Source organism: Corythoichthys intestinalis, chromosome 5 (assembly GCF_030265065.1).
Source record: "Corythoichthys intestinalis isolate RoL2023-P3 chromosome 5, ASM3026506v1, whole genome shotgun sequence".
NCBI lineage: Eukaryota > Metazoa > Chordata > Actinopteri > Syngnathiformes > Syngnathidae > Corythoichthys > Corythoichthys intestinalis.
This window is the reverse complement of record NC_080399.1, coordinates 33,955,369-33,975,680: the sequence shown is the minus strand read 5'-3', so window position 1 is coordinate 33,975,680 and position 20,312 is coordinate 33,955,369. Positions and strand designations below refer to the sequence as shown.

The 20,312-nt window shown below is 38.8% G+C and overlaps 1 protein-coding gene across 1 annotated transcript; it reads right to left on the bottom strand.

The window, feature by feature from the left end:
- Window positions 1-287: 287 nt before the first annotated feature.
- On the bottom strand, window positions 288-19,313 carry gnb5a (guanine nucleotide binding protein (G protein), beta 5a). Its single transcript, XM_057837668.1, has 11 exons — window positions 19,054-19,313; window positions 16,552-16,688; window positions 10,818-10,859; window positions 10,387-10,463; window positions 3,408-3,540; window positions 3,168-3,311; window positions 2,977-3,068; window positions 1,646-1,694; window positions 1,457-1,553; window positions 1,211-1,377; window positions 288-1,134 (listed from the first exon to the last, which is right to left on the bottom strand). Exons 1-11 carry the CDS (start codon window positions 19,187-19,189, stop codon window positions 1,123-1,125), a joined length of 1,086 nt encoding a protein of 361 aa, XP_057693651.1. The 5' UTR covers window positions 19,190-19,313; the 3' UTR covers window positions 288-1,122.
- Window positions 19,314-20,312: the final 999 nt, after the last annotated feature.

Below are 20,312 nucleotides of genomic sequence, written 5' to 3'. Positions count from 1 at the left end.
TATGACCTCACCATCATTTTGCTGAAACAAAAATTCAAATGTTTGAGATCAGGAAAAAATCTCCTTTATAGGATGTTCGCTTTTGTCTTATTATCATTATTATTATTATTTTTTGCAATTAAGAGATTTTATTTATTCATAAATTTAGAAATCATAACTATTTGGAAAATGATGGCAAGCAAATATTTTAGTATGGAACTGGTTGCCAAAAAAGAATATATCAGATAAAAACTTTTTCACACCTGTGATATTCAAATTCAGTTTATTATGTGTGTATATATATATATATATATTGATAAACAGTCAATTGTATAACTGTACACTAAACTACAATAAAATAATTACATTTTATATGAAATTACATCAATTGGACAACTGCATGGAAATGAGTTCATTCCATTTATTAGCATTTCGATATCTAGTGTGGACCACACACAAACTGTATGTACAGGGTGTCTGCAGTGACGGGATATGCACATTGAGCTTCTGTGGTTTACTTTACATGGCGGGAAACAAAACTCAGTGATGGAGGAAAACTATATATCATGTCAGTTGTAATTTTAAAATGTGCTTTGTTTTCTATGATAGTGGCAGTTAAGTTTCTTTGATGAATGACAGATGCTTTTGTGGGAACATGTTATGGACATCAATTTGCTTTCTTGCACTTACATAACACTGTATTGTATATCATCAGCAAAATCAATCAAATCTTTATTTTCTCATACCATTTTCCATTTCCTACATCATATTTTTGTGCAAAACAGTTAGTAATAAATAAACAATGCCCTTTATGTGGCACATACAACACATCACTTTATTGTGTCACTTCTATTCTACAATGCTATTCACTACAAGTGTTGTTTATTCACCAAATACATTTCACATCTTTTAATATAATCTTAGGTCCTTCTTTGCTGTCTGTTTTTATCCAAACATACTATGATAGGAACATGTCATTTGGCTTAATTGTTCTCAGTGATATGTTAATTTCACCTGGATGTGAGACTAAAGTACAAACAATGCTTTTGATATGTACAACCACAAAGCGAGAGTCCATTTCTGTGATTGTACGTTAGCAAACAGAAAGGGCCTCCATTCTGTCTGACTTGGTTGTCTGAGTCCTCAAGCCCAGATCTGAAAGTAAAAACATGCCCGGTTACGAAAAAATCATGGGAAACCAAAACATGAAAAGCAAAAATCCTCATTTTACCCGAAGAGTGTGGTCCCAGGAGCCCGTGCAAAAGGCCGTCCCATCTGGGGAAACCCGCAACGTACTGACACGGTTCTCGTGTCCGAACAGAATAGACACGCGTGTTCCTTTGAGAACATCCCAGACGTTAATGGTGTAGTCGTTGTAACCACCGAAAAGAAGCCGGCCTAGGGGGAAGGACGCGCAAATATGTTGACGATGCATTTACGTTGCTAGAACAAAATATCATGAAAAAACAAAACTTACCACTGAGAGAGAAATCAACACTTGATACTCCAAATATGATGCTCTCTTTAGAATAGATAGCTACTTCTCGGTCTGCTCTCAAGTCATACAATCGGCACTGGAAAAGAAGCGTCAACAAACTCTCGACAAATTGAAATATGGACAAATTTCTTTCACTATTTGTTTGATATTAATGTAAATGCTACCTACCGTAGCATCATCCGAGCCAGAGGCAAATGCATCTCCGCTGGGATAGTAACTGTTCAAAGAGCCAGCAAAAGAGGGAAGCAGTATTAATACAGTGGGGCAAATAAGTATTTAGTCAACCACTAATTGTGCAAGTTCTCCCACTTGAAAATATTAGAGAGGACTGTAATTGTCAACATGGGTAAACCTCAACCATGAAATACAGAATGTGGAAAAAAAAAAACAGAAAATCACATTGTTTGATTTTTAAATAATTTATTTCCAAATTAGAGTGGAAAATAAGTATTTGGTCACCTACAAACAAGCAAGATTTCTGGCTGTCAAAGAGGTCGAACTAGTGAATGACCTACAGTGAGTTGGAACCACATTAACAAAGGCTACTATCTGTAACACAATGCGCCGCCAGGGACTCAAATCCTGCACTGCCAGACGTGTCCCCCTGCTGAAGCCAGTACACATCCAGGCCCGTCTGCGGTTCGCTAGAGAGCATTTGGATGATCCAGAAGAGGACTGGGAGAATGTGTCATGGTCAGATGAAACCAAACTACAACTTTTTGGTGGAAACAACAGGTTCTCGTGTTTGGAGGAGAAAGAATACTGAATTACATCCGAAGAACATTATACGCACTGTGAAGCATGGGGGTGGAAACATCATACTTTGGGGCTGTTTTTCTGCAAAGGGACCACGACAACTGATCTGTGTAAAGGAAAGAATGAATGGGGCCATGTATCGAGATATTTTGAGTGAAAATCTCCTTCCATTAGCAAGGGCATTGAAAATGAGATGTGGCTGGGCCTTTTAGCATTACAATGATCCCAAACACACAGCCAGGGCAACAAAGGCGTGGCTTCGTAAGAAGCATTTCAAGGTGCTGGAGTGGCCTCGCCAGTGTCCAGATCTCATAGAACATCTGTGGAGGGAGTTGAAAGTCGGTGTTGCCCAACGACAGCCCCAAAACATCACTGCTGTAGAGGAGATCTGCATGGAGGAATGGGCCAAAATACCAGCAACAGTGTGTGAAAAGCTTGTGAAGAGTTAAAGAAAATGTTTGGCTGCCGTTATTGCCAACAAAGGGTACATAACAAAGTATTGAGATGAACTTTTGGTATTGACCAAATACTTATTTTCCATCATGATTTGCAAATAAATTCTTTAAAATTCTTTTTTTTCCACATTCTGTCTCTCATGGTTGAGGTTTACCCATGTTGACAATTACAGGCCTCGCTAATATTTTCAAGAGGGAGAACTTGCACAATTAGTGGTTGACTAAATACTTATTTGCCCCACTGTATATTCTCTTGAAGAATAATGGGCAAATCATTTTGTGACTCACCGCACGCTATTGATGTCCGATTCGTGGGTTTCAAACGACTGGATGCACTGTCCTGAGCGCATGTCCCACACGTTCGCCTTCTTATCGCAGCCCTAAAAGGATAACAGTAGTAAAACCCATTGTAAAAAAAAAAAAAAAAAATTTAATTTCCCCAAAAAGTCAGGACTAATTTACTCAAAAAATTTCCTCACCCCAGAGACAAAAGTGTTCCCAGTCTCGGAGGGTGCCAAATCCAGACACAGCACGTCTGCTGCGTGACCATGGAAGCTCTGCAACAACTGTCCGCTCTCGACATCCCATAATGCACACGTGCCATCCCCGCTGGAAGTCAGGATCTTCGAAACCAAATGGATGGAGAAAAATCAGTGAGGTCAATTGTTGATGTGAAATAACATTATTTGGAGAACGATTGGAGACTTGCACAATATCACCTGCATGTCCGAGTTAGTGAAGCTACAAGCGGACAAGTAGTTTGTGTGCATGGCGACCGACTTCTTCTTCGCAGCCAAGTTCTCGTTCTTGTCCAAGGACAGAGGATAAACGGAACATTTGTTGTCCAGGCCACTGAGATGGAACACAGAAGCAATTCAACCAGGAGACAAAGCCTCGAGTTGAAACTAAAGTTCGACCGATAATCTGATAATAAACCTGATATATCGGGGCGATATGTGGACTTTTTTCTTTATCGACTATCAGCCGATATAAAGCTGCTACAATAGGATAATTGTTAAATTCATTGTTTGGGTGGTGATATTTGTTAATTGGGATTTTGCACCACCTACCTGCCAGTGTACACTGCAGAAACACATCTATTTAAAACTAAATTCCTTTGTTTTCAGTTTAAAACTACTAGAAATAAGTGAAATTATATGCCAGTTCTTCAAGTAAATTTTACTTACTTAGATTTTTTTGAAATAAGAAAAATAGCTATCTGAAAATAAGCCTAAAATACTGTTTTAATCAATAAATTAGTGTATTTAATCTAATATATATATATATATATATATATATATATATATATATATATATATATATATATATATATATTTAAGTGTTGGTTAATTCAAGAATAGATATAGTAACATTATTTGAAAGCAATTTTCTCTTGATTTAGGCGATAAATCACCAACTTTTAGATGTATAAGCTTAATAAGAACAAATAGTAATACTTACTTAAAGTAAGTGGAATAATCTGACACATTAATCTGTTAACTCGTCTTAAACATTCAAAATAAAATGAAGAAATTTATTTGAGTAGATTTAGAAGAAAAAAAATGATTAAGACGTTATAAATTTGGCAATGTACAAAATGAAGTAGCCTAACAAAAATTTAACTTTTAATATACAGTGTACATTTATACATACAGTCCCAGAAAAAAGTCTTGTTGCTTATCCATTTTGTCAAAACAAGTGCTAATAACCTGACTTTTAATTATTCAATTGGTTTCAGAAATGGTTCATATGAAAGCTAAGACCCTCCCAAATGATGTTGAATGTACAAAAATATATTTGTTTCACTGAAAAAAGATTTATCATTTAATGAAGACATGAAGATCAAATGTTGGCAAGACAAAAGTTTTGTTGCCTACAGAAAGTAGTGTGAAAATTGAACAAATAATGTACTTCAAATACGAAAATATGTTACATAACACAAGCGAATTAAGTAGTGGTGCTGTGAGATCCAAATTTAATATTTTGTATGACTTCCACGGGCTTCAGCAAGGATTCATACAATTTATTGATGAAGTGATCAGGAACATCAAAGAAAGCAGTCTTGCATGCCTCCCAGAGTTCATCAACATTTTTGGGTTTCGTCTTCCATGCTTCCTCTTTCATCCTGTTCATGTCTGGTGACTGGGCTGGCCGGTCCTGGAGGATCTTGATTGAAGTATGCGATGGAGCACCATGCTGCTGCAGGAGTTGTCCCTTTTTATGGTTAGGAATGTATGAGGCAGCTAAGATTTGTTGATATTTCAGACTATTTATGTCGCCATCCACCCTGCAGATCTCTCGCACACCCCTATACTGGCTGTAACCCCAGACTATGATTTTGCCACCACCAAACTTCACTGTTTTGTGGCAAAAGGTGGATTTTTCAGATGAATCTTCCATTGAATTACACCACAGTCGCTGCAAATATTGCAGGAGACCAACTGGAGGCCGCATGGATCCGAGATTCACTCAGAAAACAGTGAAGTTAGTTGGTGGCAAAATCATGGTCTGGGGTTACATCCAGTATGGGTGTGTGGGAGAGATCTGCAGAGTGGAAGGCAATATAAATAGTCTGAAATTTAAACAAATCGTAGCTGCCTCTTACATTCCTAACCATAAAAAGGGACAAATTCTGCAGCACGATGGTGCTCCATCGCATACTTAAATCTCAACCTCAAAGTTCCTCAAGGCAAAGAAGATCAAGATCCTCCAGGACTGGCCAGCCCAGTCACCAGACATGAACATAATTGAGCCTGTCTGGGGTAGGATGAAAGAGGAAGCATGGAAGACGAAACCCAAAAATGTTGATGAACTCTGGGAGGCATCCAAGACTGCTTTCTTTGATGTTCCTGATCACTTCATCAATAAATTGTATGAATCCTTGCTGAAGCCCATGGAAGTCATACAAAATATTAAATTTGGATCTCACAGCACCACTACTTAATTCGCTTATGTTATGTAACATAAGTACATTTTTTGTTCAATTTTCACACTACTTTCTGTAGGCGACACAACTTTGATCTTCATGTCTTCATTAAATGATAAATCTTTTTTCAGTGAAACAAATATATTTTTGTACATTCAACATCATTTGGGAGGGTCTTAGCTTTCATATGAGCCATTTTTGAAACCAATTGTATAATTAAAAGTCAGGTTATTAGCAATTGTTTCTACAAAATGGATAAGCCACGAGACTTTTGTCAGGGACTGTATAATGAGTGTTTCATTTACTTTTCATAATCAAAGTGCTTTAAAACAAAGTATTACAGCCCTAATTATCGGCTTACAAAATTAGTTTTAGACATTGGCCGTTGGTTGACTTTTTTTTTTTTTTTTTTTTTTTAATCGGTATCAGCGTCGGCCTTTTAAAATCCAATATTGGTCGACCTCTAGTCAAAAGTAAATCAAACATCAATCCATTTTATATCATGATACCCACATGCCATGAGATACAACCTTTTTCATCATTTGATGATCATTTCACAAATAATATTAGAAAATGCAATTCCTGGAGAAAATGTGTGGGGATGCTTTGCTCTGCTGGCTGTTAAACTCCCACTGACACTTCCAGTTCATTTTCAGACATTTACTTGTCACTTCCTAATTATTTAAGTCATTGATCATTTCTATTGATTTTAGCTCGCGCCCTTCTTATTTTGGCCCGTTTTCCCTCCTCACTCTATTTTGAATTGACATCAAACACAAAAGTATCCAATGTAAACAGAAGCAGCCCAGTATCACGCATATTTTTACACAAATGGAAAGATAGCTAAATACCAACTAGAGGTTTCGAGTAGTTGTTTGTTTTAACACTTTCAGGGACAGTGGTCACTACAGTGGACATCTATTCAATTTTTTTTTTAAACCTGTCTTGTTCAGCTGCTTGACACGGAGAATGGGAATCTGAGTGTCCTATTGGTCTGAATAGTTTTAATGTCTCGCATGAGAGTATGACATACTCCCATAGTGATTATTCAATGTGTTTTGTTTATTAGGAGAAAGCAGCGAACAGGAAGGGGTTATGGGGGGACAGAAAAAAAGAGAGGAAAGTGACAGAAAAAGCACAAACAACAACAAGAAATACATTGAAAGCATACACTAACTATGAATATGTTGGTGTTATTGTTGACTAGTTGTATTTCCGGTTGACATCATGTCATCATGGCCTGATGACAAAGGAGAAATGGGCGGCGGGGGGATGGTGGGTGGGTGGGGGGTCGCAGAAAAAAAGAAGCGATTGGAAGGGTGAAGTGTACACAAATCAGCCATGTGAGGTGTAAAATCCAGTATTTGGGTGAATCCCTTGTTAGGCCTGTCGCTAGTGTTCTCATAAATTATTGCGATATGTGATATTATTGCCCCCCCCCCCAATTTTTTTTAACCAATTTACAATAACACAGTGAGAATACAGTATATATTAATAGAGCAAGTACACCCATTTAAACGCGATAAATATTTACTCTTAAATTCAAAAATACTTTTTAAGAAATCAAAACTAAAAACAATAGACCATGCCTCTTAAGTAAAAAACAACAATATTGATACCGCACAGAAACACAGAATAAATAAAATGTGTTTAAATTTTTTTTTTTTAATTGCACTTAATAACTTACGCATTTAGGCAAATAAAAACTTTTCCCGTCATAGCTTCTGCAATGGTGTTCCATAGGGATGCAACGATACAGTTAAGTCATGGTTAGGTACGACTTTTGATTTTCGATCCGATTCAATATATTTAATGCTCTGTTAAAAAAATAATTAGTGCATTTAGTGCATAATATTTATGTGCTTACTTCTTACTGATCTGAAAAAGGGTCTGCTCATTACTACACAACACCAGCATATGACAATCGACTTTCATAAACAGGATAAGTTTGAAGCACAGCGCTCTTAATTTCATTCAGCTGTTCGTTGTCAAAGCGAGGTTGTTCGTAGCAGCCAAGTCGGTAACAATGTTTTGGCGGACTTCGTTGTAAATATCCGGCGTTGTGCCGAAAAATAGCCGCCCCGCGTGAAATGTCACTCCTGACGGGAGCGCCCACACGTCAACAACACCGGCGCGCCATAGATGGTCCACAGTCACTCCGGAGCACTGACGCGGCTGGTATACGTTGAACAATAGGATATAATGGGAACCGGACCTGGAACGAAGATTCATTTTGCGCAGTTAGTAACGAGGAATCCGAACTTTTAACAGCACGTCTGCCACACGCGCGCACGCACGTGCACGCAAGGCGATAAATCGCAGCGGAAAAATTACCGCCTTCATTTTTATTTATCGCGCAATAAATGGAATTATTGCATATTGCAACAGGGTTATCCCTTGTGAGTGTGGATACGTTGTTATCCTATTCTATGCTGCCTCATCACGAATCCTGACACCAAGTTTCTCTACTTGAGTGTGTCTAATTGCACCTAGTCATGCGTGAATCCCATCAGACATGTGGTAGTCCTGCAGACGAGTGGAAATGCCGCCCCAGGGCCACGGCCCTTCCCCAACCAATTGGGGGGGGGGGGGTGCAGCGCAGCATATCTCTCCTCCCGCAACGCCAGCAAGTGGCCCGCCGTCATCCCCCGGGATCCATGGTGGTCCCCCGGACCATCCGCGCCCCCATCAACCAGTCTTCAGGGATGGTATGAGGGGACGCGCCACCACCCCCACCCGGCCCATGACTGATTGCCGCAGTCCCCCAACCGGCACGGCACACTGCGGGACCTCCACAGCTCACACTGCCAATTAATTGGCTAGCAGACCCACCGGCACCCAGCCAGCGACCCGCGCCGGAGCACAAGGAGGACACCAAGGCAGAAAAGAGAAGGGAAGGTGGATGCAGGAGAGCGCTAAAAGCCTGCCGCGGGGCGGCAAGGGATCGGAGACACCATACCCCCACCCCCCGGGGGGACATCTCTTTTAAAGTTATCATTAGCTTACTGTAAGTCATCCCCTACCATTCAGGTCAAGGAGTATGTAGTGTAGTCGTTAGTGAAAGAAGGAAATTGATATTGAAAACACCTATTAATGAGAACGTCCAATCCATTTCCACTGGGGGGGTTGGAAGCGATCATTCGACTGCTTCCAGCCTCTACCTGTTAAAATGGATTGGACATTTTTTCCCATCAATGGAGTTAAGATATGTGAGGTCAAAAAAAACAAAAACAGAATTTAGAGCCTATCCTTCATATTAAAGATGGCATCCCAATCGATCAGGTCCGATCACGTCATTTTCAAAGTATCGGAATCGGCAATAAAATATCGGACATGCCTTTTTTTGTTTTATTTTATTTTTTTAATTAAATCGTTTTCTAATTGTATTTAACGTTACAGACAAAATGTCTTACATTCATCCAGAGTCTTTAGTTTTGGCTTAAGGTAGGGCTATCAAATTTATTGCGTAAACGGCGGTAATTACTTTTTTTTGAAATTAATCACATTAAAATATTTCATGCAATTGACGCATGCGCTGCACGACCCACTCACGCATTGTCGCGCTCAATCTGTAATGGCGACGTTCTACCTATATAGAGAGATAAAAGGCAGCGTAAAATGAGTAGAGAGAATTTTGGCAGTCTTTGGAGCCTCTTTTTAATTGGCTACAGCCTTACTATCCCTCTCTCAACAATTAGAAATATAGTGGAAAGCAATATGGGGAAGAACGGTAATGGTTGATCTTTTCCTTAAAACCCTATGTTACTTCCCAACGCAGAGAAGATTTATCAATCGGTGCCACTAAGCACGGTCATGGTTGCACTTCCCATCATGCATTTGGGCAGAACAGTTAAATGGCTACAGTATCATTTACTGAAAGCTCAACAAATACACTAGATGGCAATATTTAGTCACAATATACAAAGTCACATTTATCCTTTAAGAATTACAAGTCTTTCTATCCGTGGATCCCTCTCACAGAAAGAATGTTAATAATGTAAATGCCATCTTAAGGATTTATTGTCATAATAAACAAATAAAGTACTTATGTACTGTATGTTGAATGTATATATTCGTCCGAGTTTTATTCATTTTTTTCTTAATGCATTGCCAAAATGTATATGATTGGGAAAAATTATCAGGAATGATTGGAATTGAATCGGGAGCACAAAAAAAAAAAAAAAAAAACAATCCGATCAGGAAATATCGGGATCGGCAGATACTCAAACTAAAACGATCGGGATCGGATCGGGAGCAAAAAAACATGATCGGAACAACCCTACTTCATACATATATTTTTTATACATATATATACATTATATTTTCCCCTGATAAATTACAATGATAAAGGCCATTATGATGAGAGGCAAAGAATTGAATTACTTAATAATTATGATCTTCTAATTCAGATTTAACCACAGGATTATCTGATAGGATAATACATTACATGAGACACAAGATTGTTGTCCCTGATGTGGGAGGAGCAAAATCATGACAAAAACAACTTTGTTAGCTTTACGTGTGCACCAAGCTTTTGGTCTACTGAAGACTCTAAATTGTCCATTGGTGTGAAGCTGAGTGTGAACGCTTGTTTGTCCATATGTGCCCTGTGATTGGCTGACATTCAATCCATGGTGCCTCCTTCTTAACGAGGACAAGGGCTATACAAAATGGATGAATGGATGATGTTTCCTTTGTGTGATATTTCACAGTGAAATGCATCAGAAGCTCTGTGCTCATACCGAAATCTGATCAGGTCTCGCAGTACTTACCCACAAGCTACAGCGCAGCCGGATGGGGCATAAGCGCAGGCCATCACCCAGGTGCAAGGCATTGTCACAGCGTGCTCCTGATCAACATCAAAACAAACCAAGCTACTTCAGAGAGCATCAAACACAACTTCTGTAGCTACTACAACATGAAACACTTCTCGATACACTTTATCCATGAAATGGCAATTTCAGAACAGTGTTTGGACTGAGATAAACCTGAGAATACAATGCATATATTCGTCTGTGACTAAACAAAACATCAATCTATATTTATTTCTTCAGCACTTTCACAAAAATAATGCTTCACTGAAGAATTTTATTTCAAGACCTGAGAGCCAAAGAGCCGTTAAGGACATCCATAATGTTGAGCGTGGCATAAAAGGTGCTTCATGTTTTATTTAGTACGCTATGTTAAAAAGACTAGTAGTTACCTTATTGGTGGTGAAGGCATCCCACACGATCACTTTGCCATCCTGTATTTTGAGAAACAAGTAGAAAAGCTTCACAATTTATTCACATTTTCGTTTGTCTGTTTTCCAAACCTGGATCATCAAATGAAATGTTAGAATTCGCACCAGAGAAAAAAATACGCAATAAAGAGGGAAAAAAAACACATAAGTCACACCGGAGTATAAGTCACATTTTGGGGGGAAATTTATTTGATAAAATCCAAAACGGACAACAGACATGCCATCTTGAAAGGCAATACAAAATAAAAAAAGGATAGACAACAACAGAGCAGGGCCGGCCCAGCCTATACGCAGACTATGCAACTGCTTAGGGCCCCTGACCACTAGGGCCCCCCCCAATTGTTTAATTTATATTCTATTTTGTTTACTACAGTTTGCTTTATTTGACTTTTGTGAGTTTTGATACTTGATTACAAGCTTAAAAAAATATAAGTTCTTCCTTAAGTTCTTTCTTTCCTCTTTTAGAAAAAGGTTAGGCGCTATCTACTGTAAGTGCTGACAATCATTTGGGGTGACAAGTTTGAAGTATGCAGTGACACAAAATCTGATTAATATACAAAATATGGACGTATGGGTTGGATTGCATGTATGGGTTTCACAGTACACTGTGACGAAATGGTGGGTCAAAAATATGGGCCCCTTTGCATTATTTTGCTTAGGGCCCCCAAATGGCCTGGGCCGGCCCTGCGACAGAGTAACCTCCGCATTTCGCCAGACCCTTATAAGTTAACTCTAAACTTTCTTTCTGCTGCTCGATGACCGTTTTTGGTTACATATTTCATTACTTGTAATCTGCAGAATATGTTTTTCTTTTCGCTGCCCTTTTCAGTTGTTTTTATTTGTGTTTACAAGTTACCCCCAATGTTGAAACATAGGCCTTCAGCACCCTCTTGCGGTTTAGTGTGGAAATAACATGTGAAATGATACAATATGCGTTAATTTCACACATAAGTAGCTCCAGAATACAAGCCACACCCCCGGCCAAACTATGAAAAAATAACAAACAAACTGCGACTTATAGTCTGAAAAATATAGTACATAAAACACAGTGTTCTGTGGGTCTTGATATCTCAAAATGCGCTGATATTTATCAACATTTTTTAATTTTGCCAGCTTCAAGAATGACTTGTGATCAATGTGTTGACAGCAACTTGCCCTGCCGCAAACGATTATTTCGACAGCTGACTAAGCATAGATTATTTGAGATGAGTCAATCACCTCATAAAAATCACATTACAGTATTTACCATTACTGTGTATTACTCTCATTGTTTTCCGAAGGAAGAGCATATGTTTGATTGATTACAAAGATAATAATCAGCTTTCATTGAGAACTACAGAAATCAGAGAATATTTACTGTTTGTCCTTTTGTTTTTTGTTTTTTTGTTTTTTTTTTCCAATTTAAAAATCTAAATTCTCAAATATTCTCTAAATATAAAAAAAATATTTCCAGATGTTTCTTTTTTTTCCTAAATTAACATGATTAAATTTTTTATTTTTTTTTTAATCTAGATTTTTTTTTTTTTTTGTCCATCCATCCATCCATCCATCTATTCATCCAATATCTACCGCTTATTCCGGGATCGGGTCGCAGGGGCAGCAGCTTTAGCAGATTAATTTGAGCGTCAACATGTTGACGAGTGGTCGATTAATTGTGTCGGTTAAAGTGCGTATGACACCAAAAAGCATGTTTATTTCATATTTCACGCAGTCTTTTATGCTCCTGAATGAAATGGACCGCTTGGATGTGTGTGGAAGCGATCGTATTACAGTATATATTCAATTTTTGAATCCCGCGCCATGAAAATGAGTAAATTCCGGGTCCAGTCTCGGGTTTAGGATGAATGCGAATGTGACATCACCCGGGTCAGCATCTCACAATACAGCATTGCTTTATAGCAAGGGTAGCCAACGTCGGTCCTCAAGGGCCCCTATCCAGCTTGTTTTCCATGTCTCCCTCCTCCAACACACCTGACTCAAATAATCAGGATCGTTATCAGGCTCCTGCAGAGCTTACTGATGAGCTGATCATTTGATTCAGGTGTTTTAAAGGAGGGAGACATGGAAAACAAGCTGGATAGGGGCCCTCAGGGACCGGAGTTGGCTCCCCCTGATTTATAGCATGCAGATGGACTGCAGATTCAGCTGATTTTGCGGATTAATTTGTTTATTTTACGCATCACGCCAGCCAAATGTGCTGCAGAAAATTGTTGCTGCACCAGGGAGAGCCGTGTGAGCCTTTTTGGCAGGGGGTCCCCAAACTTTTTCCTGTGAGGGCCACATAACTTTTCCCTTCTCTGATGGGGGGCCGGGGTCAGTTTGTAACAGAAAAGGTGTGACGATTGCAGGAGTGCCTAAATGTAAAAATGTATTGTTTTTCAGAAAGCCACAATCAAATAACCCTTTCTGGATTCTTCACGGAACAAAAGTAAATAAAATAAAAAAAATAATAATATAATATATTATAAAAATAAAACTATTAATTAAATAGATAATAACCAAATAACCCTCTCTGGGTTCTTCACAGAAAAAAGCCAGGAAATAAATAACACTATTGGGGAAAAAAAAAAAAAGTATATATATATATATTAGGGCTGTCAAACGATTAAAATTTTTAATCGAGTTAATTACAGCTTAAAAATTAATTAATCGTAATTAATCGCAATCAATCGCAATTCAAACCATCTATAAAATATGCCATATTTTTCTGTAAATTATTGTTGGAATGGAAAGATAAGACAAGATGGATATATACATTCAACATACGGTACATAAGGACTGTATTTGTTTATTATAACAATAAATCAAGATGGCATTAACATTATTAACATTCTGTTAAAGGGATCTATGAATAGAAAGACTTGTAGTTCTTAAAAGATGAATATTAGTACAAGTTATAGAAATGTTATATTAAAACGCCTCTTAATGTTTTCATTTTAATAAAATTTGTAAAATTTTCAATCAAAAAATAAACTAGTAGCCCTATTCTGTCCTCAATGTGTGTGAGTACACAAATTGACAGATAGCGAACATAAGTTCCAAAAAGAAATTAGACGGTGTGGCAAAGTTGCATGGGCTTTACTGAAGTCTTTTTTTGACAGGAGCACGTTTCTTGTATTTTTGTAAAACTGAAAATAACAAGGCAATGTGTCAATAACTTGCATAAATCACAAAATAACATAAAATGTATACACACGTGTCCATTTGAGCAGTAGCACTAGCCAATTAGCTCACAAGCATCTAACAATGTAACTGCATTTCACCATATATGTGAACAAACTCAAATACACATCATCAATAACTATCTAATGCTCATGAATATAAACAAAGGAGGAATATAACTCACAAGCGATGCATGTATTAGACACAAACAGTGTGATGGGGCTATGAGAACTGCCACTGAATACTGGATGCGGACGTTAGCTGGTCTGAATAGCACTGTCTATTAGTGTGAGTTAGCGTCGACATATAATCACGTCAGAAAAGCACGCCGTAACCCAAATAATCAGCTGCACTGAATCGCCAGCAGAGGGCGACATTACGCCACATAACATATGCAAGTCACACCCAAGCGCCAGCAGAGGGCGGAAAAACTCCATAAAACACAATGAACAAGTTGGCCTTTCACTGTACTGACATTTAAATCTGTCTGAGCGGGCCTAGTGCGTTAATTGAGTCAAATATTTTAACGTGATTAATTTAAAAAATTAATTAACGCCCGTTAACGCAATAATTTTGACAGCCCTAATATATATATATATATATATTTTCTCAGGGGGCCGGACCAAACGTGGCCATGGGCTGTATCCGGCCCGCGGGCCGTAGTTTAGGGACCCCTGCTTTTTGGGTTTCAAAAGGTTCCCATTCACTGCGGAAATTGGCCAAAACAAGCCCCACTACTACATTTTGTATTATGTCAAATACTGGGATCATGGCACATGTTTTATCATGGAGGTGGCTTGTATTTTGCGGCTGATTGTCCACCGAGAATGCCACTCGGCCGACGACTGGCGGCTTGTCGCACACCCCCCCTTGGTCCTTCGTGTGCCCGCAGGGTAAGCACAATACTAGGCTTATTGCCCTCTTCGTGTGCCTGATGTTCTGTCAATTTTTCCACCCGATCAGAAATTGCAACTTTGTGTTAAAAATGGCCGCGAATGCAGCGATTACAAAGTAAACACTTCAAACTTTCTCTAAATAAAGGACAATTCGCTTAAGCTGGATTATGGACGGACATGTAGAAAAATTCTCCTCAGACACATCCTGCCATGTTATCTGCACAACAACTGCACGCCGCTCTCTCACTGTTTACATCTTCGCCGTGTAGTAAAGCATTATTTTACGCCATATTCGTTTTGACCATGTGGCAGCTATGCGTTCCTCCGACTTTGGCCTGTTTGTCCAGCTCCCCCCCCCCGGCAAACGGGCTCTCCTGCCCGCAGCAGGGGAACAAGTCCGACGAGCTGTAACTTGCTCGCCGCTAGGCGGGTTGCCGATCGTGATCCTGGGTAGTTTTGTGTGATTTTTCAAACTTCGAAAGCCGAGAAAAAGACTTTGAAACATCACTCGGTTTGGGTTAGCATGTTGGCTAGCTGTCACGCCTCCTGGTTTGTTTACGCTCTCTGAAGCTGGGGCAGGGAAAAGCCGACTAAATCCGGTGGCATAAAATATAGTTTGGGAGGTGCAAAAAGTGGACAGTTTTGACCATTATGGAGTATTTTGCCATGTCGTACTGAATAAATGCATTTTTAATATTTCATATTCCATTTAGCACAAGACTTATTTGTTATGACCACACCATTTATTGAACAATTGGGGAAAATACTTTGATAAAAAGAATATTTAGTAAAAATATTAGAGTAGACAGACTGAAACAAAGACATTTTGTGGCTCTCTCCGTCGCATTTTCTTCGTTCTGAATAATTCCCCTCAATGGGCTGAATTCTAAATCAGATGTCACCATGACCCTGCCGACGTCGCCCTCCTGTTGAGGATGCCAGAGCCCTATAATGGTAGACGTGGCTAAACGGCAGATTAAAAGACCAATTTCTCACCATCTGCGCTTTGCCAAATTGTTGTATATAGTCGAATCGACTCAAAATATGATTCTAATTCATATAATAATGCTATTTAAGACTTTTTTTTTAATCCTGTCGTAAGCACTTTAAAGCAAAAGCAGTGTTTGCAACTATCTCATTTTGATGAATTAGAAATATAACCATCTGCTTTCGAGGACTACAGAAGTCATGTAAGTTTCACTCATATTTCTTTTTTTGTTTTTAAACTAAAAATAATTCTCTTTTTTCCCATTTTTGTTATTTTAGTTGAAGAAATACAGTAAAATTTAAATAATTAAAATGAATGAATCAATGAATGAATATAAACCAACAAACATGAGAATATTTAGTTTTGCCCACCTCATTTTTTAAAATTGAAAAAAAAAAATTAAGGAATAAAAATAAAACGAGGATTTTGACATCAAGGTGCCTGAAGAACTAATCAACGATCATAAATAGCAGATTAATAATTAGTCAAATACTTGTGGCAGGTGTAACTACAACCACCATGTTAGGTTGTAATGATAATTACTGAGTTTATTTTAATTGTGAATCATTGGAACATTTTCTTTGACAAATATAATGATCTATGAATGAAAAAGCCCAGAATAGTTATGTGATGGAGGCGTGTGCGTTACCTGGGAGGAGCTGACAATCCTCCTCTTATCCTTACACCAGTCCATGCACAGAACTTTGTTGCCGTGTCCTTTTAGAGTTCTTCTGGTCTTCATGACAAACTGACCCAGGCCCTCCACTTTCTCAGCCACTTGATGCACTAAATGCACACACATTGCAATGAAATCTCTTTATAATCAACATCTAGTGGAGGATTAAAACTGCATTAGGTCTGCATCTAATGGACAAATATACTGTATATATATCTGAACTCCTGGATGCCTGAATTTATGTTTAACTCATTGGGTGCCAATGATGGTGCTAGACGTCAGTAGATGTTTTAGAGGTGGGGGTCACCCTGTTAGTGTTTAGACCATATGCCGCACTCTACATCAAATTGGTGTGCATGGCTGTCACCCCAGGAGGAAGCCTCTTATGAAGACGGTACACAAGAAAGTCCGCAAACAGTTTGCTGATGAAATGTCAACAAAGCACATGGATGACTGGAACCATGTCCTATGGTCTGATGAGACGGGTGGGCTTTCTTGTGTACCGTCTTCAGAAGCGGGTTCCTCCTGGGGTGACAGCCATGCGCACCAATTTGATGTAGAGTGCGGCGTATGATCTGAGCACTAACAGACTGACCCCCCACCTCTTCAATCTCTGCAGCAATGCTGACAGCACTCCTGTAACGAGTCACATGACATTTTGAAGGGAAAATAACAAGCAGTACTCAATTTGGACATTCAGGGATGTACGTTTTTTCACAGGGGTGTATGCACTTTTGTTGCCAGGGTTTTAGATATTAATGGCTATATTTTGAGTTATTTTGAGGGGAAAATAAATTAACTCTATTATATAGGCTGCACACAGACTACTTTTAATTGGGTCAAAGTGTCATTTTGTCAGTGTTGTCCCATGAAAAGATATACTTAAATATCTGAAGAAATGCAAGGGGTGTACTCACTTTTGTGATACACTGTATGTCCCTACCGCCCCTATGCAAACCTATGCCTTTGGTATGAATTAGAGATGTCTCGATCGGGTCCGATCACGTCATTTTAAAAGTATCGGAATCGGCAAAAAAATATCGGCCATGCCTTTTTTTTTAAAATATATATATATTTTTTTTAATTAAATCATTTTCTAATTGTATTTAACGTTACGGACATAATATGTTACACTTATCCAGAGTCTTTAGTTTAGGCTTAAGGTAGGGTTATCAAATTTATCCCAATAACGGCGGTAATTAATTTTTTAAAAAATGTATCATGTTAAAATACTCAGCGCAATTAATGCATGCGCTGCACGACCCACTCACGCATTGTCGCGCTCCATCTGTAATGGCGCCGTTTTGCCTATATAGAGAGATAAAAGGCAGCGTAAAGTGAGTAGAGTGAATTTTGGCGGCCTTTGGAGCCTTATTTTAATTGGTTAAAGCTTTACAATCCCTCTCCCTATGATTAGCAATATCATGGGAAGCAATGTGGGGAAGCAAGGTAGCAATTGATCTATTACTTAACACTTTATGTTATATCCCATCGTAGAGAAGATATATGAATTGGTAGCACTACGCACAGTCATGGTTCCACTTGTCATGGTTCCACTTCCCATCATGCATTTGGGCATGGCCTTCAGTATCATTTACTGAAAGCTCAACAAATACACAAGATGGCGATATTTAGTCACAATATACAAAGTCACAAGTCTTTCTATCCGTGGATCCCTCTCACAGAAAGAATCTTAATAATGTAAATGCCATCTTGAGGATTTATTGTCATAATAAACAAATACAGTACTTATGTACTGTATGTTGAATGTATATATTCGTCTGAGTTTTATTCATTTTTTTCTTAATGCATTGCCAAAATGTATATGATCGGGAAAAATTATTGGGAATGATTGGAATTGAATCGGGAGCAAAAAAAAAGCAATCGACTCGGGAAATATCGGGATCGGCAGATACTCAAACTAAAACGATCGGGATCGGATCAGGAGAAAAAAAACATGATCGGAACAACCCTAGTATGAATGGTTCCACATGATTGGATGTCTAGCATCGTCAGTAGCGCTGAAAGTGATGAATTCAGGCATCATGGGGTTAAATGTAAAGGCGTTAACGCAATTTTGAAGCACTTATGTATTCACCAAAGCTTTTTTATGTATATTTGTTAAATTTCAATTCAGGCATCAACGGGTTAATCAGTTTTTTTTTAGTGCTTCATTCTGTCCTCATCCTCAAAAAAGCATCTCACACGCAACATGATGTAATCCAAAATCCATGCTTTTAGCGTTGATGTTGTTGCTACGCTGCAGAGGGCATGTTTGGATGTTACACTAGTGAGTGTAGGAAGAAGAAATCGAGCCTGTTCAAAGTCAAGCCGAGAATGCTCCGCTTGGTGGCAAAAAAGCAAACGCTGCGATGTGAGGAAAAACAAACATCTGCTGTGATTTGTCGGGTGAATGGCGAGCGAAGGAGCGAGAGAGCAGGCGGGCGGTGCGGCCTCTCCATTTTCGGTACTCACGCTCGACGTCGTGCAGCTTGGCTCTTTCCTCCTCGAGCTTGGACTTGAGTGACTCCGACTCCGTTTTCAGATGCGCCAGAGTCTCGTTGAGCTGTACCTCCTGTGTCGCCATTTCAGGGAGCAGAGGGGATCTCATATATTTGTCCTTAATGCGGGGCCGCGATGGGCAGCGAAAAGGCTTAAAGCAGTGAAACGCAAACACACACACACACGCACGCAAGCAGAGCTAACAGCTGATGCTGCTCGCGTGACGTCACAGGACCAAGATGATACAGTGCGCTGGAGTCCAGGAAGAGGATGCTATAGTCACTATAGTCCAGTACACGACATAGCGTACCGCAATACACTTAGGATCGAAGGAGATGAAAGACTTCAATCCTGTTCTATTACATGTTAACAAGTGATTGTTTTTGGTCTCAATCATAATTATGCATATTTTTATTATAATTGATCTTATATATATATATTTTACAAATGGATGAATGCATTGAAAAAAGAAAAATTAATAACATGTTACAAAAAAAAATGAATCAAAACATAAGTACACTCTGGTTAAAGTCCTCAATAATATTCTATAGTTGATGAAAAGAAAATCAAATAGTGTTAATGATAAATGTTTTAAAATGTGTCTATTTGTGTTTAATCTAAAATTTTAAACAATAAATGGTAATACTTTACAATAAGGGTCCCTTAATTAACATTAGTTAATGCATTTTTAGACAATAACCAGGGGTGAAAGTGGGCCAGAACGGTCAGGAACGCAGTTCTGGTATAAGATTCAGGGCCAGAACGCAGTTCCGGTATAAGATTCAGGGCCGGAATGCTGTTCCGGTACACGATGCTTTGATGTCGAAAATGTGACGGCAACTGTCAAAACGCTATGTCAAAAAAATAAAATAAATAAATAAATGCTAAGCTGCCACACACGCATTTATTTAATCTCCAAGAAGACAACAATCTACCAACATCAAATTTACATACACAAGTGTTAACAACAAGCATTATAAAGTGCTTGCGTAGCGTAATCCGTTTCCACCAATATTTATAATTTTTTTTATTCCACAGACGGCATGGAGGTTTCCGCAGCTGCTGCAGTTATCTGAGTCTGTTGATGATGATTCACGTCAATGTGTCAATGCACGCAGCAAAGCAAAACGCCTGGACTCATTTATCCGTTCAGTTGGTTGACATACTGACATGTGATCAGCAGAGATACTGTAGCTGGCTCTGATTGGTTCAAATGTGCATGTTTTCTGGAA

Bases quoted from the DNA above. Each gene is read 5' to 3' on its own strand.
- gnb5a (XM_057837668.1), bottom strand. From the start codon at position 19,189: ATGAGATCCCCTCTGCTCCCTGAAATGGCGACACAGGAGGTACAGCTC. The intron at 1,695-2,976 runs GTGAGTCACAAA...CTCTTTGAACAG, and splicing joins TCGGACATCAATAGCGTGCG to TTACTATCCCAGCGGAGATG. The intron at 1,554-1,645 runs GTAGGTAGCATT...CTTCTTTTCCAG, and splicing joins CTGGCTCGGATGATGCTACG to TGCCGATTGTATGACTTGAG.